At 44.6% G+C, this 25468-nt stretch overlaps 1 protein-coding gene across 13 annotated transcripts in view; it reads right to left on the reverse strand.

Annotated features, from left to right (window-relative positions):
- SLC12A8 (solute carrier family 12 member 8) overlaps positions 1-25468 on the reverse strand; it is a 184643-nt gene that overhangs the window by 59467 nt on the left and 99708 nt on the right. For all 13 annotated transcript variants that reach the window (XR_016233145.1, XR_016233146.1, XM_089331862.1 and 10 more), the window contains one exon: positions 22943-23056. Coding sequence is in view for 11 of the 13 variants with exons in the window: in XM_089331862.1 (XP_089187988.1) it covers positions 22943-23056 (114 nt within the window). In the remaining 2 variants the exon portion in view is untranslated. The remainder of the gene's footprint in view (positions 1-22942; positions 23057-25468) is intronic.

Genomic DNA, 25468 nt, shown 5'->3' on the forward strand with positions numbered 1-25468 from the left:
TAGGTCATCAAGAACATAAAGGTATGAATATGAAACAAACTAAATTGTGATATGATTTTAAACAATTAATAAAATATAAGGACAATTAACTCATTGAGCCATGACATTAGGAACATTGTTCCCTAAATGGCAACTAGGATCACATCTGAATCACATTGAAGGACACTGAATTCTCAGACTGAATTCTCTTCACTGAAAACTGCTGCAGTCATAATAATGTACATATTTATGATTTTTTAGCTTCTAAAATTAACTTATGCATAAAGCACAGAGGATAAACTATAATTACAATCAGAACACGAATATTATCTATCTTGACCACATGAAAAGGAAGACTATAACAAAACACTGTTAGGAAGTGAAAAGAAGGAAGAAAAGAGGGCAGAGGAAAACACTAAAACTTTCATCACAGTAATGTGGAAAACCAAACATCAGTCCTATAGACTTTCACTCAGGCCTGACTTGCATTTGGTGCACTTCAATTAGTTTAACAGGATCACCATGGAAGAAAGGAGATGAGGGTGTGATTATGCTAACAGAGGAGATCTACCACACTCAACTTGGGTGTCACCCTGGTTACTCACCCCACCCTGGAGCACTGACCAGAGCTCCCTGGCCTACCTAGTACATGTCTCTGAATAGTCACTGAAAGAGCAGACAGTCCACTAAGCCACAGAGGCACAGTTACAACTATATCCAAATGATTAAAAACAAATGCAGAAATCCAAGAAACAAGAATAAGGAAACAACATGAACCCCCCCAAAGGAACACAACAATACTTCAATATTAGAATGTAAAGATGAAAAGATTGATGAAATGCCTGAAATTGACTTTGAAAGACTAATCCTAGGATTACTCAGAAGCAATGAGATGTAAATTCACAAATTAAAGAAATCCATACATGACATGAATGAAAAATTCTCCCATGAAGGTGAGATTTTTGAATAGAAACCAAAATGAAATATTAGAAATGAAGAATTCAGTATATCAGATAAAAAATATAGTAGAAATCCTTAACAACAGACTTGGTGAGGCAGCAGAAAGAATACTAAGCTAGAAGACAAATCTTTGGAAATTTTTCAGACTGAAAAAAAAGGAAGAAATTAGAAAAATTAAAAACAGTGTTGGAGATATATGGGATAATATCAAATGACCCAACATATGGGTCTTAGGAGTTCCTGATAGTGTGGAGAGAATGGATTAGAAGACCTGTTCAGGGAAACAATTACAGGAAATTTCCCTAATTTGGGGAAAGAAAGGAATGTTCAAATACATGAGGTATGTAAAATTCCATATAGACATGACCAGAAAAGATCTTCACCATGAAACATTGTAGTCAAGCTTCATCAGTAATAAAACATAAAGAAAAGATTCTAAAATGTGCATGAGAGAAATGTCAGGTTACTTTAAGAGGATCTCCAATTAGACTCATAGCTGACTTCTCATCAGAGACCCTACAGGTTAGGAGAGAACAGAGAAACATAGTCTAAGTCTTAAGAAAAAAAAATTGTCAACCTAGGATACTACAAAGTTCTCATTTATGAATGAAAGAGAAATAAAGACCTTCCACAACAAACAGAAATTGAAAGAATTTTTCACCACTCATCCAGCCTTACAAAAGATGTTTAAGGATATGCTACACAGAGATCTACAGAAAGACAGTTATCATTATGAAAGAATGTGAAGCCAGAAAATCGCCCAGTAAAAGTACAAAAGAAATCCAAAACAAACAATGGGAATATTTATGGAACAATGGCAGGGTCAAGTGGTTACTTTTCAATAGTAAGCTTGAATGTAAATGGCTAAACTCTCCAATTAAAAGATACAGGCTTGCCGAATGGATTATAAAACATGACCCTTCTATTTTCTGCCTACACAAAACATATCTCACCAACAGAGATACATACTACTAAAAGTGAAAGGATAGGAAAAGATATTCCACGCTAACAGAAAGTAAAAAAGAACAGGTGTAGCCATTCTAATATCAGACAAAATAGACTTCAACATAAACTGTTAAAAGAGACAAGGGATACAATGATTAAGAAATCTATTCAATAGGAAGATGTGACTATAATAAATATATATGCACCCAATGCCAGGGTGCCTGACTATTTAAAATAAATATTAATGGATCTAAAAGGAGACATAGACTCCAGCAGAATAGTAATGGGAGACTTCAGCACAATACTTTCATCAATGGAAATATCAATCAGACAGAAAAACCAACAAAGAAATGACAGAGCTAATCTACACTATGGATTAAATGGACCTAACTGATATCTACAGAACCTATCATCCCATAGTTGCTGAATACATATTTATTTCATCAGTGTATAAAAATTTCTCTAGGATAGATCAAAGGCAAGGCCATAAAGCAAGTCTCAGCAAATTCAAAAAAATTAAAATCATACCATGGATCTTTTCTGACCACAATGGAATGACACTAGAAATCAATAACTCAAAAATCTCTAGAACATATACAAACACATGGAGACTAAACATCATGCTTGTGAATGAACAGCAGGTCAGAGAACAAATCAAAAGAGTAATCAAAAAATTTCTGTAAATGAATAAGATGACAATACAACATATCAAAACTTATGGGATATAGCAAAAGCAGGGTTAAGAGGGAAGTTAACACCAATTGGTGCCTACATAAAAAAATCAGAAAGGCACCAAATAAATGAGATATCAATGCATCTCAAGGATCTAGAAAAACAACAACAAATTAAACTCAAAATTAGCAGGAGGAAAGAAATAACTAATATTAGAGAAGAAATAAACAAAATTGAAACCAATAAAACAATACAAAAGATCAATAAAATGAAGAGCTGATTTTTTGAAAAAGTAAAATTGATACAACATTGGCCCAACTAACCAAAAAAGAGGAAGCAGACCCAGTCAATAGATTCAGATATGAAAAAGGAAATGTAACAACAGGTGGGGCAGGTGCTGTGGTATAGTGGGTAAAGCTTCTGCCTGCATTGTCAGCATCCCATATGGGCACTGGTTCGAGTCTCAGCTGCTCCACTTCTGATCCAGCTCTCTGCTATGGCCTGGGAAAGCAGTAGAAGATGGCCTATGTCCTTGGGCCCCTGCACCCACATGGAGACTCAGAAGAAGCTCCTGGCTCCTGGCTTTGGATTGGTGCAGCTCTGGCCGTTGAGGTCAATTCAGGAGTGAACCAGCAGATGGAAGACCTCTCTCTCTCTCTCTGCCTCTGCCTCTCCTTTTCTCTCTATGAAGCTCTGACTTTCAAATAAATAGATAAATAAATCTTAGAAAAAAACCCATGAAGCCGGCGCCGTGGCTCAATAGGCTAATCCTCCACCTTGCGGCGCCGGCACACCGGGTTCTAGTCCCGGTTGGGGCGCCGGATTCTGTCCCGGTCGCCCCTCTTCCAGGCCAGCTCTCTGCTATGGCCAGGGAGTGCAGTGGAGGATGGCCCAGGTGCTTGGGCCCTGCACCCCATGGGAGACCAGGAAAAGCACCTGGCTCCTGGCTCCTGCCAGGATCAGCGCGGTGCGCCGGCTGCAGCGGCGGCCATTGGAGGGTGAACCAACGGCAAAAGGAAGACCTTTCTCTCTGTCTCTCTCTCTCACTGTCCACTCTGCCTGTCAAAAAAAAAAAAGAAAAAAGAAAAAAACCCAGACACCACAGAAATAAAAATAATCACCAGAAATTACTACAAAGAGCTATATGCGAACAAATTGGAAAATCAAAAAGAAATGGATTCCTAGACACATACAATCTACCAAAACTGATCATGAAGACATAGAAAACTTAAACAGACAATAACCAAGATGGAGATTGAATCAGTAATAAAGACCCTCCCAACAAAGAAAAACTCACGATCAAATGGCTTCATTGCTCAATTATACAAGACATTTAAAGAAGAACTAATTCCAATTCTTCTCAAGCTATTCAAAACAATTGAAATGGAGGGAATCCTCCCAAACTCCTTCTATGAAACCAGCATGACCTCAATTCCTAAACCAGAAAAAGATACAACAGAGAAAGAGAACTATAGACCAATTTCCCTGATGAACATAGACACAAATATCCTCAACAAAATACTAGTTAATCGAATCTTACACATCAGAAAGATCATTCACTCGGGTCTAGAAGGATTTATCCCTAGTTTGCAGGGATGGTCCAACATACACAAATCAATGTGATGCTTCACATTAATGAACTGAAGAACAAAAACCATATCATTATTTCATTAGATGCAGAGAAAACATTTGATAAAATATAACACCTTTTCATGATGAAAACCTTAAGCAAATTGGGTATAGAAGGAAAATCCCTCAATATAATCAAGGCAACTTATGACAAACCCACAGCCAGCATCTTATTGAATGGGGAAAAGTTGGAAGTATTCCCATGATCTGGAACCAGACAAGGATGCCCTCTCTCACCACTGCTATTTAATATAGTCCTGGAAGTTTCAGGCAGAACCATTAGGCAAGAAAAAGAAATCAAGGGATACAAATCAGAAAGGAGGAAGTCAAACTATCCCTATTTGCAGATGATATGATTCTACATATAAGGGAAGCAAAAGACTCCATTAAGAGACTATTGGAACTCATAGAAGAGTTTGGTAAAGTGACAGAATATAAAAATTAACACACAAAAATCAACAGCCTTTCTATAAACAGACAATGCCATGGCTGAGAAACAATGTCTAAGATCAATCCCATTCGCAATAGCTACAAAAAATTAATACCTTGGAATAAATTTAACATAGGAGGTCAAAGATCTCTATGATGAAAATTATAAAACATATTAAAAAAGAAACATAAACATAAGAAGACACAAAAAATGAAAAAAATCTTCCAGTTTCGTGAGTTGGAAGAATTAATATCATCAAAATGTCCATACTACCAAATGTAATTTACAGATTCAATGAGATCCCAATCAAAGCACCAATGACATTCTTATCAGACCTAAAAAAAATGATGGTGAAATTCATATGGAAACCCAATAGACCCTGAATAGCTAAAGCAATCTTATACAACAAAAAACAAAGCTGCAGGCATCACAATACAAGATTTCAAGACATATTACAAGGCAGTTACAATCAAAACATCCTGGTACTGGCAAAAAAAAATAGATATGTATACCAGTGGAACAAAACAGAAACTCCAGAAATCAATGCATGTACCTATAACCAACTTATCTCTGACAAAGGAGCTAAAATCAATCCCTGGAGCAAAGATGGTCTCTTCAACAAATGGTGCTGAGAAAACTGGATCTTCATATGAAGTATGAAACAAGACACCTATCTTACACCTTACACAAAAATCCACTCAAAATGGGTCAAAGACATAAATCTATGACCCAATATCATAAAATTACTATAGAACATTGGGGAAATTCTGTAAGACAGTGGTATAGGCAAAAATTTCTTGGAAAAGACCCCAGAAGCACAGGTAATCAAAACCAAAATTGACAAATGGGATTAAATCAAACTGAGAAGCCTCTGCACTGCAAAAGAAAATATTCAGCAAAGTGAAGATACAACCAATAGAATGGGAGAAAATATTTATAAACTATGAAACTGATAAAGGATGGATATCTAGAATCCATAAAGAGCTCAAGAAACCCAACAACAACAAAACAATCCAGTTAATAAATGGGCAAAGGACTTGAACAGGCATTTTTACAAGAGGAAATTCAAATGACCAACACACACATGCAAAAATGCTCAGGATCACCAGCCATCAGGGAAATGCAAACCAAAACCACAATGGGTTTCACCTCACCCCAGTTAGAATGGCTCTCATACATAAACCAACAAACAACAGATGCTGGCAAGGATGTGGGGGAAAAGGTACCCTGATCCACTGTTGGTGGGAATGTAAACTGGTGCGGCCACTGTGGAAGACAGTATGGTGACACTTCAGAAATCTGAATATAAACCTGCCATATGACCCTGCCATCCCACTCTTGGGAATTTACCCAAACCAAAAGAAATCATCATATGAAAGAATAATCTGTACTCCCATGTTTATTGCAACTTAATTCACAATAGCTAAGATATGGAATCAAGCCAGATGTCTATCTACTGAAGACTGGATAAAGAAATTATGGTATAAATGGGACCAGTGTTGTGTCATAGTGGGTAAAGCTGCCGCCTGCTGTGCCAGCATCCCATATAGTAGCCAGTTAAAGTGCCAGCTGCTCCACTTCCAATCCAGCTCCCTGCTAATGTGCCTGGAAAGCATCAAAAGATGGCCCAAGTGCTTGGGCCTCTGCACCCACATGGGAGACCTGGAAGAAGTTTCTGGCTCCTGGCTTCAAATCAGCGCAGTTTCAGCTGTTGTGGCCACTTAGGGAGTGAAACAGCAGACAGATGATCCTCTCTTTCTCTCTCTCTCTCTCTCTCTCTCTCTCTCTCTCTGTGTGTGTGTTTGTGTGTGTGTGTACCCCTCTCTGTAACTCTGCCTTCCAAATAAATAAATCTTTAAAAACAATTATGGTATATATTCATTATGGAATACTACACAACAATAAAAGAAATGAAGTCCTGTTGATTGTAACAAAATGGATGCAACTAGAAGCCACTTTACTTAGTGAGATAAGCCAGTCCTGAAAAGACAAATACCGTATGTTCTCCCTCATCTGCGGTAACTAATAGAGTACCTAAAAGGTAACCTATAGAAGTGAAATTGACACTCTTTGAGATGCAATGATTTTGAATAGCCCTCTTCTCAATGGCTAAGGAACAGTGTTTTGCTTTTTTTTCTTTTTTCTTCTTCATACTATTTGTTGAACTCTTTACTTAGTGTAGGGTTAATCTTATGAGTATAAAGTGAACTGTAAATAAATCTTTGTAAAAATTGAGTGGGAAATAGAGAGGAGGAAGAAGGGTGGGAGCACGAGCGGGAGGAAGCATAAGGGGAGAAGAATCACTATGTTCCTAAATCTGTATGTGTGTGTGTATATATATATATATATATACATATGAAATGCATAAAATTTATATATTTTAAATAAAATCATTAAAATGCTGTTAAAATAATGCTTTCACTAATTTTTAAGTAAATTTATAAATAAATAGTGTTAGTGTGTTGTAATTTTAAAAATGGTTTTTTTAAAGAAGATATTGTTCGGCTGGCACCGCGGCTCAATAGGCTAATCCTCCACCTGAGGCACCAGCACCTCGGGTTCTAGTCCCGGTTGGGGTGCCGGAGTCTGTCCTGGTTGCTCCTCTTCCAGTCCAGCTCTCTGCTGTGGCCCAGAATGCAGTGGAGGATGGCCCAGGTCCTTGGGCCCTGCACCCGCATGGGAGACCAGGAGGAAGCACCTGGCTCCTGGCTTCAGATCGGTGCAGCACACCAGCCGCAACGTGCTGGCTGTAGCGGCCACTTGGGGGGTGAACCAACGGAAAAAGGAAGACCTTTCTCTCTCTCTCTCTCTCTCTCTCTCTCTCTCTCTCTCTCTCTCTTTTTCTCTCTCTCTCTCATTGTCTAACTCTGCCTGTCAAAAAAATAAAATAAATAAAAATAAAAAATAAAAAAAGAAGATATTGTTTAAAAAGCAGAGAATTGCTACTTGGTTTCACTTGCTACTATTTTAATCAGATTTCTTTTGTATGAATAAAAAAAGAAAAGCCTGGTATTTTCAATGATATAATGAAATGATAATTGAAAATATATAACTTAACCCAATGGTGCTACTTCAATAATTTGTTTTTGTGTTTTAAAATTTCACATGTGTTTAAAATAAAATAATCCTAGAGTTAAAAAAAAATAAGAAAACCTGAAAGGTCATTCAAGCCACACCTTTTGTGCCAGACTTTGGATCTGTTAGGTAGACAAGGAAAAGGTTAGCAACCCTCTATATACCAGCTGCAACTGATTGTAAGTTAACTCTCCACACTCATTTTGTATCTTATCATCATGGAGTTTCTAAGAGTTTGCTCAGAATAGCAAAGAAATGTCCAGTAATACAGAACAATTTGTCTCCATAGTTCCAAAGACTGTTTACTTGTAACCTTAAGTCAAAGAATATTTTAATAGGTGTCTGTTCATAACCATATTCACTTGTAGTTGCAAAGCACATTTTTCTTGCATTTTTGCCCACTAACCTGCTAATAATTAACTTGCTGCAGCTTTTTTTAAGATTCATTTATTTATTTGAAAGTCAGAGTTACACAGAGAGAAGGAGAGGCAGAAAGAGAGACAGGTCTTCCATTTGCTGATTCACTCTCCAACCAGCTGCAATGGCCGGAGCTGCACTGATCCAAAGGCAGGAGCCAGGAGCTTCCTCTGGGTCTCCCATGTGGGGGCAGGGGCCCAAGGACTTGGGCCATCTTCTACTGCTTTCCCAGGCCATAGCAGAGAGCTGGATTAGAAGTGGAGCAGCTGGGACTCGAATTGGCGCCCATATGGGATGCTGCTCTACAGGTGGCAGCTTCACCCCCAATGCCACAGTGCTGTCCCCTGCAGCTTCCTTGATACTGCTCTACAAACTCAAATACAATAGAATTATGCAGATTCCTCTAAAATTCAGACAATTAAACATTCCTTATACAATTATTTGAAATATAAATAAGACTCGAGTATATTAATCTTAAAACTACATGGAGTCTTACTTTTCCCATGCTAACAGTAAAGAGTGAAGAGACATAACCTACAACTGGTAAAACAATGAGATCTCAGTGTAGTCTGAGTTATCAATGCAATCAAGAAAGTAACTAAAAATAAAATATAACTACCATATTGGAAAGTAAATGGAAAATCATCTAAGTAAGCTAAACTCTCCTACTGCCCAGCACAGCATCAATAGATAATGCTCTACTTTGATTAAACAAGTTATGGGTAGAAGCTATTGTTGATGATACACAGTTCTCAAGGTACTAAAAATGATTAAAAGTGGTTGTCTGGGGCCAGAGCAGTGGCACAGTAGGTTAATCCTCTGCCTGTGGCATCGGCATCCCATATGGCTGCCGATTCTAGTCCCGGCTGCTCCACTTCCAATCCAGCTCTCTGCTGTGGCCTGGGAAAGCGGTAGAAGATGGCGCAAGTCCCTGGGCCCCTGCACCCACATGGGAGACCAGGAAGAAGTGCCTGCTCCTGGCTTTGGATAGGCACAGCTCCGGCCATTTCGGCCATTTGGGAAGTGAACCAACGGAAGACCTTTCTGTCTCTCCCTCTCATTGTCTGTAACTCTCTCTCTCAAATAAAATAAATAAATAAATAATCTTTTTTTTAAAAAAAAAAGTGGTTGCCCTTTTTGGTTGTTTAGTTTAGTGGCTAAGAGACCCACATTCAACATCGTGTGCCTAGGGCCAATGTCCAGCTCCAGCTCTTGATTCCAGCTTCTGGCTAATGCAGACCCTGGGAGGCAGTGAAGATGGCTCAAGTGATGAGTTTCTGCCGCCTGTGTGGGAGACTTCAACTGAATTTTCCCATCCCCAAGCCCAGCCCGGTGCAGGCATCTGGGGAGTGCACCAATGGATGGGAGATCTGTCTGTCTCTCAAATGGATACATTTTTTAAAGTGATTGCCCTCTGGATATCTGGGGAGTTGAAAGGTGGGGTGCGAGACCACAGTTTCGTATTAAGAGCTTCTCTATACTTTTTAAAAAGTACTGTACAGATCTTATTTGGATCAAAAAGAGGAATATCCATAACCTACTTTTCTCCCAGTGCTCTCAGGCCCAGGTCCTGTCACTGAGAAGGGTTGGGACTCTGCTGCTTGCTACCAGGACAATCTGATGCCAAAGGCATGCCTGGCTGCACCTCCATGCTTACCAGACTCCAGCTCCATCCAGCAATGCCACCCCTTCCCATCCCACCCAAATTCCGACCTTGTATCAAGGCTCCCACCTGTCACCCTGCTTACAGGCGCTATGCCTTGGCAAGCGCCTCGTTCTGCCCCCAGGCAATTTTCTGCCCATTCAGCTTTGTGAGCTTAAACACTACTCTTTATTCCTTGCCATTTGTATACCACCTCCAGGTTGCCAAGTCACGGTGTCCACCTTCCTTCAGGTCATTTACAAACATCATCAAGTAAATGAAGACCCAGGAGAATCCAGGGCTATGTATATGCTTCCACTGCAGAGTCACACATTCATCCCGACTGCTTCCTGCTTCTAACCAGCTTCTGAATCCATAACAAACGCCTTCTCCTCTCCCCTGCCACCTGCACACAGATCCTCCCAGCTGGCCTGTGTGGGAGTCCCACACTAGGATACTGGTCAGTGGGGGAAGAAAGGACTGACCCGAGCAACCAGACTGGATTTGGCTTTTAAGACGAAGAAGGAAGCCAGGAAGCAGATAGTGTGCTGTGGACATGAAGGGCCAGAGGAGGCAGGGAGATGGAGGCAACTGGCCCAGGTCGGAAGCCCAGCAGGCAATTCCTGGTGGGGCCACAGACCAACTGTGGCTCTGCTGTCAAGGTGCACTCTTACACGTTGCGGCTGCCACTTCAAGAATCCCATGCTTAACTCACTGCCCAGTTCTTGGACAGATGTCCTCTAGTTCTGGTGACTGTAAATGCCTTGCTTGCTAGGTAGATCTGAAACAATTATTTTTGATTTAGTATTTTTTCACTCATTCTTGTCAAACATTACAGAGATCTTTGGTTTGCTTTCTTTCTACTTCTGGTGCAATTTTAAAATATTATCATTAATGGTGGAGCTGGATCTAGGGTTGATGCAGTAGAACAGGTATTATTTCCTAGAGCACTCAGATCCAGTTTTTTTTTTTTTTTTTTTTTTTTTTTTTTACAAAAATTACATTTGAAAAGCAAGTTCAGGGCAGACTTTTGGCATAGCCGTCAGGATGTCACTTGGGACACTCATGTTCCACGGCAGAGGGCCTGGTTTCAAGTCCTGGCTCTGCTCCTGATTCCAGCTTCCTACCAGTGCACATCCTGCTATGCAGCAGGTGACGGCTCAGGTAGCTGGTTCCCTACCACTCACACAGGAGATCCAGATGGAGTTCCTGGCTCCTGGCTTGGCCTGGTCCAGCCCTGGCTGTTATGGGCATTTTAGGGGAGTGAACCAGGAGATATCTTTCTCGCACGCGCTCTCACGTTCTCGCGCTCTCTCTTTCTCTCTTTCAAATAAATTAAATAAAAATTAAAAATAACTTCCACCATGGGAGGAGGAGATTGAGGAAAATCTTGATTAGAACAGATTGGAAACTTTTGCTGCAGGACTTACTAGTACTTGAAAGATGCTAAAGCTCCTTATTTTTCTCTAAGAATAGAAATACAGCACATAGCATTTCTCAAAACATGTTTGACATTAAAAAATTTTTTAAACAAAAGGTGAAATACTTTGTTCATCATGAAAGCTCTGCAGTGCAATCTGGGAAACACTAAATATCCTCCTTGTAATGACCATTTGGTCTTTATACTTTTCTTGGTAAGCTTACACATATTGTTTGAGGTGGCTATTTGGAATCAATGATTCTTTTGTTTTTAACTTTTATTTGAAAGACAGAGGGACAGAGAAAGTTAGAGATTTTCCATCCCCTGGCTTGTTCTCCAAATGCCCACAGCAGCTAGGTATGGGCCAGAATGAAGCCAGGAGCCCAAAATTCAGTCTATGTCTCCCAGATGGGTAGGAGGGACCCAACTACTTGAGCCATCACCTGCTGCCTCCCAGGGTGCACATCAGTAGGAAGCTGGAATGAGAAGCAGAGCTGAGACCTGAACCCAGCCACTCTAATATGGGATGCAGGCAACTCAAGTGATGTTTTAACAGCTCCGCCAAACACCTGCCTCTAGAATCAATGATACTTAGAGCTGGAAGGTGTCCTGGAGATCCTCTACTCCAACCTTTTATTTTACACACTTGGAAACTGAGGCCCAAAGAGAAAGCAATTTTTCTCAAGTTTCTGAGCTGATTACTAGCAGAACTAGCACTAATCTTCAAGTTTCCTGATTCTCACATTTCCCTGTCTAAAAGGAAGTAACTACATGGTTAATCTGGGTTGCATCCCCTTCAAGAAGGTTGAGCCCAGCAGTCACAGTCAACACCACACATTGGTTTACTCATAGGCTCTTCCTTCACCAGTTCCAGCTGACTAGTCTGTCCCTGGTTGACGGCATTTCCCCTCCTCGTGGGTCTGAAACCATCAATTCCAGGAAGCAGTTAAATGCTTTCCTAAAAATCCATTTTGTCCTATAACAGTGATGCTGTGGTCTGTACATTGTTACGAGGCTTGGGTAAACAGCTTCCTTAATCTGATCAAGGTTCTGGGGCCTCCACAGTGTCTCAGTTTTAATTTCTAAGTAAGAGGGTGTAGGCTACCACGTTGCCTGTGTTCATGAGCTGCACCTCCAGCGCCATCCATAGCTCTCTCCACACTGACATCCAGGTGAACAGGGGCTTGGGTTAGTGCCCTGGCTCCAAGACAACAAACATGGATGGCCAGGAAAAGAACCAAGCCCTTATAGGTCTCAAAAATAAGTCTTTGGATAAGATAATCAGTGCAAATGTCAAATGGCTCCTTATCAACATTGGCTAAGTAGTAGGGAATCTCTTTTCTCTCCCTGACTCAGACAACCATGGAGTCCATCAAAGTTTTACTTATTGTCAAGGGCCACAAACCTACTTCCCACCCTTGTTTTCTTTTTTATTCCTGAAAATGGGGATTAGTAAAATAGAAGAAAATTTCCTGATGCTTTTTCTAGGCATATCTGTCCCATATTAGTTCATTTAAGGAAAATTTACTTTCTCAAGGAACTTGCAAGCTTCCTTTTGGGGACTTTTCAATTAAAAATCTGTGTCCTTAGACACGCTTCAACTTTTTCTATTTTTTTAACTCTTTATTTCATTTTTAAAAAGTTTTTTATTTATATAAAGTGAACAAGTATCATGTGTTTCATATGTACAGGTTTTAGAGAATAATGTACTTCTCACTCTATCCTTCCTCCTGCCCATGCTACCACCTTCTCTCCTCCTTCCTTATTTTAATTTTTATGACAATATACCTTCAGTTTATTTTATAATCACAAGCTCAACCTTCCACCAAATGAAGAATTCAATGAGTAGTAAGTAGAAAAACCACTGTACCACTTTTTCTTTCCAGTTATAGCTTGTTTTTCTGCTGCCTGGTTTCCAAAATTCATAAATTTATTTTCCTTTTTTATTAAGGTAGAATATGAATGTATCAGAATGCCCAAATCTTATCTGCTACCTTTTTCTGTTGTTGAAAAATGGAATCACAGGCATCATGGTGCAGTGGGTTAAGCCACTGTGTGGTGCCAGCATTCCATATCAGAGTGCCAGTTTGAGTCCTGGCTGCTCCACTTCTCTTCCAGGTCCCTGCCAATGCCTCTGGGAAGGCAGCAGAAGATGGTACAAGTACTTGAGTTCTTGCCATCCACATGGGAAACTTGGATGGAGTGCCTGGCTCCTTGCTTCAACCTGGCCCAGCACTAGCTGTTGTAGCCATTTGGGGAGAGAACCAGCAGATGGAAGATCTTTCTCTTTCCTTCCCTCACTCACTCTACCATTCATGTAAGTAAATTTTTTTTAAATAAAGGAATCCTTTACTGTTTGGAAGCAAGTTCTAAGCCTTGGTTTCTTTATCTGCAAATGAAGATAATTCTTGTATTACTTGTATTGTTGTAATTACAACAATATACCTGAGAGAAGTTACTTATGAAGGAAGGCGGTTTATTCTGGCTCACAATTTTGGAGGTTCACAGTCCAAGAGTGTTTAACCATCTAGTGAAGCTGAGGGAGAGCAATGGTGAAGTGCATGCACAGGAAGGATCGCAAGGCAAACCAGGAAGCAGACAGCAGCTGGGTCTGACTTAGGCTTTTATAACCAATCCTTTTGCAAGCAGAACTTCCTTCCAGTGACATGCCCCCAGTGACCTTAGGACTTCCCATCAGGCCAACTCCAAGACACCATAATTGTACTGAGTTTCTAACTTCTTGAACATCAGTTCATGACTTTGGGATTTAACCTTGTTCATGCGTTTGGGGGCCATAGCCCATGCAAACAATAGCAAGACTATTTACCTACAGGATAATAAAGTTAGAACAAACATTTATAAGGCCATCAACCATAGTACCTGGCACCTACTACATGCTAAATTAATGTCTACCCAGGAAGGATGGGCTCCATTCCTCATTTAAGAATTCCTTGAGCCCCTAAAGACTTCAGTCTGCCTCTGCTCACCTTCTTCCTGATTTCCTGATCCCATTCCCTCTGCAACCTGGATTAAGTGCTTGGTTTATGCAGTTATTCCTACAGAAATGTTTCGTCCCCTTTTTGCAAGATATTTTTAAAAACCAACTCCAAAATCCTTTATTCAATGCAACCGAGACATTTAAAAGTAACTGAATATGCAAACTCAGGTACACTACAAACAAGATGTGCATGACTCTCTTATTCTTGGCAGCTCTAAGCAATTCTGCAGAATACACCTGCCTTCCCTTGTCTCCTGGTTGGAGCAGCAAATTCCAGCTTCCATTCAAGCCAGAGCTACCGCACCCTGAGTACTCCTGCTCTGGACACCAGTGCCTAGTACCAAGGAGAGGCTCAGCACCATTCTGGTCACCTCTACCCCCTAAGTCCCACACAGTGCCACGTTTGGTTGGGACAGATGAATCTGGGAGATGGTTGGTGGTTCTGCAAGGGTCTTTCTCCTACCTGTAGCTCCCTCCCATCACCCATCCTGGAACAGTAGGGTCCATAAAAATTATTCCCTTACAAAACCCAGGGCTAGGAGCCTGACTGGGCTGGATATCAGGAGCTGCCTTGAAAGCCAACCACTGGAGGAGGTGGGAGGGCAGACCTGGGAGACATCCTTGGTTCAGTCCTACCCCATGTGAATGCTGGGAAAGAGGTACTCTATTCTTGGAGACAGAAATTGTTGGCCCACCTTAGGGATTTTGCTGGGACAGTGTCAAATAAGGGAATTTCCGAATGCTAGGACTCAAGCAAGATCTGACGGCTTCTGGGTGGGGGCAGCTCCAGGCATTTGTGTGTCCTCCCTTGTCTCCTCTGAAGTACATGGGAAGTGATGGGGCTTACGGTTTGGGTGACCTTGGAGAAATAACCTCTCTGTATCTTTGTTTTCTCATCTGTAAAAAGGCCAATGATAGAACTCATAGTTCTGTAGATTCGGGCTCTGTAGAGCCTGAAACTCCTTTAAAATAAAAATGACAAGTATGGAATTAGGAATAGGGTTTTGAAAGGAGCTCACAGAAGTGAGCTTTGTTGGCATCATGGCTCATCCCAGGGTTTGAACACATCCCCCCAAAGTTCACGTGTTGGAAAGTCAATTCCCAAATTCAGATGCTAATGGATTTGGAAGTGTGGTCTCTGGGAAGTTATTAGGATTAGATGAGGTCATGAGAGTAGGGACCCCATAATGGCATCAGTGCCTTTAAAGGTGAAAGAGAAGGTGGGGACTTGCCCAGTGGTTAAGATGCCAGTTGGGACACACACATCCCATACTGAAGCCCTGTGTTTGCATCCATCTCTACTCCAGATTCCAGATTCCTGCTAGTATGCACCCTAGGAAGCAGCAGGTGATGGTTCAAGCATTTGAGTTCTTGCCACCCATGTGGGGGACCTAGATTGAATTCCTGGATCCTGGACCTAGATTGAATTCCTGGCTTTGAGTTGGCCCAGGCATTGTAGGCATTTGAGAAATGAAATAGCAGATTCATCTCCCTCTCCCCGCCCCAACTCACTCACACTCTCTCTCTCTCTCTCTCTCTCTCTCTACCTCTCTACCTCTCTACCTCTCTTACCTCTCTCTGCCCACAGCAGATGCCAATGCCACGCTCTTAGGCTTCTCAGCCTCCAGAGCCATGAACCAAATCAGTGCTACCCTTCATAAATCACCTGGCCTGAGGCATTTTATGATAGCAACAGAAAATGAAATAAGATGGCAGACCGGCCTCTGATGGAACCAGCAAGGCAGTGGTGAAGTTTAAATGGAAAATTCTGCAAACTGCCCAGCACACTGCCCTAAAGAACAGACTATTATAATGATAATTACTACAGACATTGATAAGGATTTTGGTGAAGTTATCAATTAATCATATAAGTAAGATCATAAAAATAATCACAGACAATAGCTATGAGCTCCTTTCCCCTTGGCCCTGCTCACAGGTACATCTCCATGGAGTCTGTACTTGGGCCTTTCTATCCCATAATTCTGGAGATTTTGTGCTGGTCCAGCAGGTCCTCATCCTCTTCCTACAAGACAGACAAACAAAATGTGAGGAAACCTAGTGGATGCCTGGGAAGGGAGGAAATGAGGAGGTAGGTTGGACTGGGGTTAACACTAATGGTCCAGGCAGGGGAGTCCAGTGACCTCAGGACTAATTGATCCAGAACAGGGAGCCATCAGGGCTGAGCCAGCCAATCAGAAGGTTCTTGAGCTTCCCAGGGTTGTGTGTATGTGTCAGCAGGGACAGGGAGGCGGCCCAGGGAAGTCAAAGGGCATTGCAGAAATAGCAGCGTTCTTGACAAGGAAGATGACTGTGGACAATCTGGTAAGGGCTGTTGGTTTCCCACCACATTTTTTAATGCTGGGTGTGGTCAGCCACAGGCCCATGGGTTGACTGAGGCCAAAGAGGCTCTTATCCCTTCCAGTAAGAGTGTGGGATCTGGGGACAGGGTTATGTGACTTCACAGGACTGGTATTTTTCTCAGTGAGTTTCCATTTCCTGGCTCCTCTGTGGATGATGGTCTGACTCTCTGGAGTGACAGACACTTGCATGGGTGTGGGTGTGTGTGTGTGTGTGTGTGTACGTGTGAGAGAGAGAGAGAGAGAGAGAGAGAGAGAGAGAATCCTGTGCAGGAGAGTTATTCGTGTTTTTCAGGGAGCACTTGGTGGTACAGCCTGGAGAAGGAAAGTGCTTTAAGAAACAAAGCAAATGCAAGGTCTGCTCCAAGCCCACACCCATCCCCACCCTTACAGCCACAGCCACAGGGTGTGGTAGATGAAGACGGGAGGGCTGCTCCAGAAATCTGGAGGGGCCACCGAAACCTGACCTCCAGTCACCTTTCCCAGGAAGTCACCAGATCCTGGGATAAAGCAGCTGAAGAAACTTAAATCATGCATCTCAGACGAGAGGGTGGAGGAGAGGAACAGAAGCATTTGTTCTTCAAAACTCCTCTCCTCTCCCCACAGCCTGGAGGTCTCCAGTTCCAGAGGAGGATGGCGTTGGAGGAGCCCCAGTCATGACTCACTCAGAGCTAATCCTTGGCGAATCTGTCACCATGGAAACTGCCAATCATCCATGCTTTTCATAGCTTCACCGAACATCTGCCCTGGGAAAGCAAGTAGCGTGCTGCATTCATCCTGCCTCCGGTGTTTACGGATAGGCCCCCGGTACACAGACACGAGGGGAAGCGGCCCTCGCAGCAGCACCACGGTCCAGCCCGGCTCGCTCCTGGGCTGAGTGCCTCTGATCAAGCCCTTCCCAAGCTGCCCCCTTTCCAGCAGGTGAAAACAAGGGTCAGCTCAGTGATTCTCAGTGTGGCTGGATGAAGGGGGAGTGGGAAGGACAGGAAGGCACATAGCATGGTAAAGCCGTGTGGTTGATAGCCCATTTAATATTATCGTTTTTTATTTGGAATATTGTAGAATAAAATTTTCATAGCTAAAACTACAGAAAATAAACCTTAGTTCCTACTCTTCGGAAGCGATATCACAGGCAGTGAAGCTATGAAAAGCATGGATGACGGTTTCCTTTCTCCCCAGCCCATTACGTCCAGCGTCCATGAGGCTTTCAACGTAACCATCAATAAAGAATATGGATTTTAAAAAGACAGAAAGTTGAGAGTTGCTGGACTAACTGATCTCAAAGTGAATCCAGTCCAGTTCCCAGGCTATGGAGGTATGTTCAAGCCACAGGCAGCAGCAACCCCCTACCTGGGGGAGCGGTACTGCAGGGAAAGGCTGGCGGCCCTCACACAGGCCAGGCATCCCCCATCTCACTATCTGACCAGGAACGCAGGTCCTGGAGGAGCAAAGCGGGGAAGCCAGGGAAGCAGCGTGGAGGGGGCACAGCAGGCACGGGTTACTGACGCAGCCTCCTGGGGTGTCTGGGGATGCCCAGAGACAACTCCTCCTGTAGTGGGCCCAGCCAAGGAGGCACAGAGCCCTGCCTGGATGGAACTGCTAGCCTGGCATCTAGGTCCAGGTCTTCATCTGGCAGGGCCTCGCTGCTAGGCCCCAGGGAACGCTTAGCCAGGCAGCACGGTGACCGTGTGGGCTTCCACTTGTGCATGGCAGGGGGTGGAGCAGGGTGGCTCATAAATATTTTCCCCATGTTAACTCTCTTTGTATCCCTCTATTTTACCCCCCTTGCCTTTGCTGCCAATCATAGAAGAGGAGGAGGCTGGCCTAGATCTGATTGCCTTGGGGGAGGTACCCGGCAGCAAGGAAGCAGGATTTGCCTGCACACTGTTTTGGCTTCTGTTTCTCAACAGCCTAGGTCCTTCGGAGATTTCCGAGGAGAGCAGGAATGGAAAAGCAGCAGCAGATGGCTGGGGACTGTAGTGGTGGCAAAGATGACAGGACTATGTGGTTTGCGGGGCCCAGTGCAAACAAAACTACAGGAGCCCTTGTTCAAAACTTACTAGGACTTTTAGCCACAGAAAGCAACAACCAAGTGTGGGGCCCCTCTTGGCATGGACCCAGCGTGAACGCACAGGTCACTCACCCAGGCAGCAGGCCCTAGAAAGAAATCCCACAGAAGATTGGCCTTGGAGTTGGAGGCAGAGAAAGAGGCCCACAGGCTCTGGAGCAGTATGGACCTAGGACCCTGGCAGCACTAATGTGCATCCAGTAAGACCCAAGAGAGGAGGGTCCAGGAAGCATACAGATCCTAAGCCTTCATTTCCCAAGCTCAGCAGATTTCCGGTCCCCAAAAGTGGCTCGGGGCAGCACAAAGCTTCAGACAGGACAATAGGAGGACCTGGCTGTGTCCATAGATGAGGAATACCCAGAGCCCCTCTTCAGTGCCTCAGTACCTGGGTCTGCCCCAAACCCTGAACTGGCGTGCAGCATCAGCAATGACTGGCAGGATCATTTTGGCAGAACAAAAGCCCAGGGTCAGAGTGACTTTCTCTTCATTTTATAAGACACGAAGAGATGCACTTTTGCTTCACAAATCTGGATTTGTGGGACAGAATCTTAACTGTCACTACTGAGCCCCGGTGCCAGGCTTATCACCACGGCCACATCTCAAGGGGGCTCACTTAGGAGCCCCTTGTAGTGTGTGATTCAAGGGAAAGATCAACTCTGGGCCAGAGTGGTCAGGCAGCAGAGATGAAGAGAAGCAGAGAAAACCCAGTGATATTCAGTTCAACTTGACAGGTCTTGGAGGGTGCTGGGAAGAAAGAGGGAGGTGACAGGAGTAACTCCCCATTATTGGCAAGACAATCAGTTGGATGGAGGTGTCCTTGGCTGAGATCAGAAGTAGAGGAAAAGAACTTCTTAGGGGAGTGATGGAATGTGTTTGATTCTGAACTTTCTGGCCTGAGATAGCCAAGAGAAGATGACACGCAGACAAGTAGGTACAGGATGTGAAACTTAGAGAAGTCTGGGTTACGGTTAGCAATTTTAGAGTCCCAGTATTTGGGTGGTCACTGAAAAATGGACATGGATGAGATTCTAAGGAAGACAGCCCAGAAGAAAAGAGGACCTGGGAACAGCTGGAAGAAGCCTGACACTTAATAGACAGGCAGAAGAAGATGCACCCAGAGAGACAAGTCAGAGAGCGGGAGGGACAGGTGGAGGCTGCTGCCTAGGACTAGGCAAAGAAGAGAGGCAGGGAGTGGTTGCTGGTGCACCGGTCAGCTTCTCATCACTACACAAGGACCCGAGAGGTTGAGGAAGCAAGGTTTCTTTTTGCTCATGGCACTGGAGGGTCACAGGCCAAGACTGGGTGCCCCGTTAAGTCTGGCATCTGGTGAGGGTGGTGGACAGCAGACCTGTGAGAAGGAAGAACCGTACAGCCAGCCTGGAAGCAGAGAGACACAGGGAGCATGTGCCTCGGTGTGGTCCTTCTACAAGTCAGCATGACCTGATTGATCTCAGGGCCCCTACCAACCTAATCAAATCTCATCCCTCTCCAAGGCCCCATCCTCAGACACCATAACTGGATTAAGTGCTGTTATAACGTAAGACTCTGAGAATCAAGATTTTAACACATGGGCCTTTGGGGTAACTCAAACTATTATACAAACCATAACAGCTGTGAGGAGGTCAAGTAAGTGAGAAATTAGGGGCAGGCCTTAGCATTGTAGCTGATGCCACTTAGGAAACCTGCAGGCTACACTGGAGTGCCTGGGTTCAGATCCGGCTCTGCTCCTGATGCCAGCTTCCTGCTAATGAGACAAGAGACTATGGCCCAAGTACATGCGTTCCTGCCACCCATGTGGGAGACCTACATTGAGTCCCAGGATCCTGGTTGCAGCCTGGCCCGATCCCAGCTGTTGCAGCCATTTGAGGAGTGAACGAGTGGGTGAAAGACCTTTCCCTCTCTCCCTCCCTCCCTTCCTTTTTTCTTTCTTTCTCGATTCCTTTCAAATAAAATAAAATTAAAAATAAATAAATTTCTTTTAAAAAGTGAGAAATCAAAATACTCATTGAATTTGTAATGTGGAAATCGCTGATGACCTTGGAAAGAGCCGCATCATTGGAGGGACAGGCTTGGAATTCTGGAAGCAGAGAGGGCTGGAGGAGGTGAGCAGAGGCAGAGGAAAGATGCAGCAGCCTGCACGTGGCTGTAAGGAGAGGAAAGGTCACTGCTAGAGAGGGAAGTGGGACGGAGGAAAGGTGATTAAAGGGGGTTCAAGTTCCCTTTTTGCATTTGAACAGCGTTACTGAGGTGTGACTAACACACAACCAGCTGTGTGTGTTTCAGTGTAACAACATGAGAAGCTGACACAGGAATACTATGAAACCATCCCCATAATCAATGCATGTTCCACCTCTCAAAATTCTTCCTCCCCTTAGTAATCTGCCCCTCCTGCCCCCCTCAACCTAGGCTTCCACTGATCTCTTTCCTCTCGTTACACTTTGCATTTTTTAGAATTTTATATAAATGAAGTTTCATATAACCTCATTTTCTAAAAAAAGGTACTCTTTTTAAATCCAACTTATTTCACCCAACACAATTATTTTGAGCTTCCTCTGTATTTGTTGTGTGTATTAATAGTTCATTCCTTTTATTGCTGAGTAGTTTGCTACTATATGGCTACACAGTAATTTCTTTATCTGCTCACCTATTGAAAGATGTCGGGCAGTTTCCAGCCTGGTATCAGTGCTGTTTCCAGTCTTAGACTGGTGTAAATTAAGCTGCACGTCTGCACAAGTCCTTATATGGGCACATGCTTTCGGTTCTCTGCAGTAGATAACTAGGAGTGGAGGGGCCAGACCTAGGTCTCTTTTTTAAGAAACCATCAAGCTGTCTCCAAAGTGGCTGCCCCACTTAACATTCCCATCAGCAGTGGGGGAGAGTCCCAGCTCCTCCACCTCCTTGTCAACATGGGTGTGGACAACCTTTTCATCTCAGATGTTTGAGTGGCCTCCCCTGCCTTTGCTATCCCTGTCCTATTTGGGAAAGGGATGATGAGCAAGGGCGCGGCCATGTGGAAGGAGGCAGAGGGAGATGCTCCAGGCCAGCAGCACTGCTTTGATGGAGAGTGAAATCTTTCTGACTCTGTTGGGGGACAATCCCAGTCCCTAGCAAATGCTGTTTCCCAGGAATCATTTGTCAAAACGTTAGCTTACTGCCCCCCAGGCCAGGGACCCAAGCATGAGGCAAGTTCTACAAGGGTCTCAGCTTGGCAAGACCTCTCCACAGCCAACACAGAGCAGGAAGGAGGAGGGTAGGGAAAGATGTATTCACTGCCCGTGGAATCCTGGTTAGGCCTAGAGCCAGGATAGCAAGAAAAGTCAAGACCATCACACTTCTCTCCTCCCTGGGAGAAGACCTACTGGTGGGGTAGGGGCAGGGGGTGTTTTAGGCCAAGCATGCACTCGCTCAAGATGTGATGTGGCTCAGCCTGCTGGGGAAGCCAGGCAGTTCAGCTCTAAGAGAAATACGTCCCCTGTATTACTCTGGCTAAGAAGTGCCAATATATAGATATAAGGGGTCAGGAAGGGTCAATCATGTTGGGGCCCTCTGGAATTATAAACCAGTAAACTCACTTAAAACAGGGTTTTTAGAAGAAGTTAAGCCCAATATGGGGCCGGTTCCATATCAGAGTGCCCATTCAAATCCCAGCTCCTCTGCTTCCAATCCAGCTCCCTGTAATGTGCCTGGGAAGGCAGTGGAAAATGCTTGAGTATGTGGGCCCGACACCTACATGGAACCAGAATAGAGTTCCCAGCTACTGCCTTCAGCCTGGCCCAGACGTGGGAGTTGTGGTCCTTTGGGAAATATACTAGCAGATGGAAGATCTCTCTCTCTCTCTCTCTTTCTCTCTCTGTCTCACTTTCTCTGTCACTCTGCCTGTCAAATAATAAAAAAATAAGTATTTTAATGGGGCCAATGCCATGGTTCATTTGGTTAATCCTCCACCTGCAGCACCAGCCTCCCATGTGGACCCCAGGTTCTGGTCCCAGTTGCTCCTCTTCCAGTCCAGCTCTCTGCTGTGGCCCAGGAGGGCAGTGGAGGATGGCCCAAGTGCTTGGGCCCCCACACCTGCATGGGAGACCAGGAGGAGGCACCTAGCTCCTGGCTTCGGATCAGCATGGCTCCAGCCGTGACAGCCATTTGGGGGGTGAACCAACAGAAGGAAGACCTTTCTCTCTGTCTCTCTCTCTCTCTCACTAACTCTCTGTTAAATAAAAAATAAATTTAAATAAAGTCAGACACACATCCTAAGAGCACATGCAGGCCAATTGTGACACTAAATTTTGGGAAACAAACATTTATAGTCCTTACCCCTAATGGGAGGGTGAGGAAGAAGCCAGATGACCATACCTGTAGCAGCTGGGAAGAACACCCCAAACACAGTGAAGAAAGACTCCCCCGGGGTATAATCTGGCAGAGTGTTGTTCTGTAGCAGTTCTGGGGAATATCCAATAAAACCATGCTCTGAAATAACACAGAGGGGAGCAAAATGAGTCAAGAGATAAGATGTAGCCCAGACTTCCCAGATTACAACACTGCTTTATATGACATCAAGAATTCAACAGAAAGGGTATATGTGAGAGAGAGAGCGAGCGGATCGGCCTGCACATCTCCTTCCCAATTCTAGGGTTGAGACTGGTATGTCCACTCTGCAGACACAGGCAGGAAAATGACGAACAGGAGCACAGTGGTTCTCTCGGGAAGGGGGAGCATTTTCACTTTTTGCCTCATATACTTCAGTAGAGTTGACTTATCAATGAGCAGGCATCGATATGCTTGCTTTTCACTGAAAGCACTACTAGTTGCAAGTCACTTCTCTGCTCAAAACCTCCTATGGCCCGTACTAGCCACAGAATGAAGTGCAGGCTCTGCAGGCTGAGGGTCAGGGCCACGCACACCTGGCCCAGCCCACCATTTCCTCTTCACTCCTGGCCTTTTCTCTCTCCAGGGACACCACTCCCATCCATCCCAATCCCTCCACCCAGGCTGTGTCCCCTGCCGTGCAGACCCTTCTCTCACACCTCTAACCTCCATCCTTGTGCTCACCCTTCAAGCCCAGCTCACATGTCACTTCCTCTAGGCTTTACCAGTGCTCCCTAATCAGAATCTACTACACTCCTAACTGCTCCTGGCACCATGACTAGAAGACACACGGGTTCTTCCCCAGCTGTAGCCCTGGAGGTAGGCAATCCAGTCTCATGCATCTCTACTCCCTAGAACCAGGCAGCACACCTGCCACACAGTAGGTAGGTTACAGACAGAAATCACATTGAGAAGAATCTTTGAAAAAAAAAAAAAAAGATAATTTACTTGAAAGGCAGAATTACAGACAGAGAAAGCTCAATATTCCATCCACTGCTTCATTCCCCAAAAGGCCACAGCAGCTGGAGCTGGGACAAGCTGAAGCCATGTGTCAAGAACTCCATCTGGGTCTCCCACATGGGTGGGGTGGCATCTTCCGTTGCCTTCCCAGGTGCATCAGCAGGGAGCAGGTTCAGAAGCAGAGCAGCCAGGACGTGAAGCAGCGCTCCTATTTGAGGTGCCGGTGTCCCAGGCTTCGGCTTAACCCGCCTTCGATCTCAGCCACGACTGGGGCATCGGGCTCCACGCTTTCAGTCTGCTTCACAGGCTGCTTTATAGCAGGAACATTTCGGACTGAATCTCTTCAAAGCATTTTAGACATTTTTGTACACTGACTGTTACCAAGCTTTCCACATGGTTTCGGTCCTGCAGGCTCTTTGTTCCTTTGTGGAAGGAGGTCACTTTGAAGAGCAGCCGTGCCGGCACTAGTGCACCATGGAACTCTAGGGCACAATCGAGTGTTCTGGGCTAGGGAACACCCCGGATCTCCTGTCTGCTTTTGAATCTTGCCTCTGAGGGTGAGCTGGTTTGTTCCTATCAACTGTGGCCCCTGAGATGCCCAGCCCTGTTCTCCTCCCTCACTGCCTCCAGTCCCACGGAATGACAACCCTGCCATCATCACACAGCATGGCCCGAGCCTCCCTCCACAGAGCCCAGCTTCTGCTATGCTGATGAGGCCAAGGTCGCCTGCGCTGCCCACGGCTTCCAAGATTCATCACTTCATAGGAAAAGTATTTTTTAAAAAAATGAAAGCTCAGTGAAGCCCAGGGGACCCTTGGGAACCTAGTCAGTTCTTAAAATCACCATCAGTCGCTTTCTTTTGCATGAATAGAATTGTTTCTGGCACACGAAATCCTAAAGACCACGCAACCTTTCTGAACGGTTTCGCGTTTCACAGCCGGTCTTCCCCTCATTAACAAAAAAGCACTAAGCGCTAGGTTAACTGAAGCTTACCCGCTGGCTGACCCCACTGCCGAGTCTCCCTAAACAGAAAACCATCCCGGCCCGCCTCGGCACGAAGCTCGGCCAGTGGGGATGGCGTCCAGGTCTGACAGCGCCTGCGCTGGGACCCTGGTGCGCCCAGCCTCACAAGCCCTGGGCCCCAGCTCGCGGGCCTCATCCCGTCCCCTGCAGGTTCGGAGGGCCGCCCACTGACAACGAGACCCGCGGGCTGAGTGAAGGGGCCTGGGAGGAGCCCCGGCCTCACAGGTCACCCTCTTGCACCCACACGTGCTGTTGGGGACACGGCCCGCTCTGAATTGCACCCAAGACCACTTGGGAATCCTTCCCAGGGAAATACTCTCACCTCTGAAAAGAACCCTACAGACCAGGCTATCTGTCAATGCCTTATTTACAACAATGGGACACTGGGGGAGGTACCTAAAATTTATAAGAATTTTAAAGAACATGGAAACTTGTCCAAGTTATATATGATACATGTTAAATAAGAAAACTGGCAAGGGGCCAGCACTGTGGCATAATGGGTAAAGCCACCGCCTGCAGTGCCAGCATCTC

The sequence above is a fragment of the Oryctolagus cuniculus genome, chromosome 4 (genome assembly GCF_051225735.1).
Source record: "Oryctolagus cuniculus isolate XC-2025 breed Fujian yellow rabbit chromosome 4, ASM5122573v1, whole genome shotgun sequence".
In the NCBI taxonomy this organism is placed as follows: Eukaryota; Metazoa; Chordata; class Mammalia; order Lagomorpha; family Leporidae; genus Oryctolagus; species Oryctolagus cuniculus.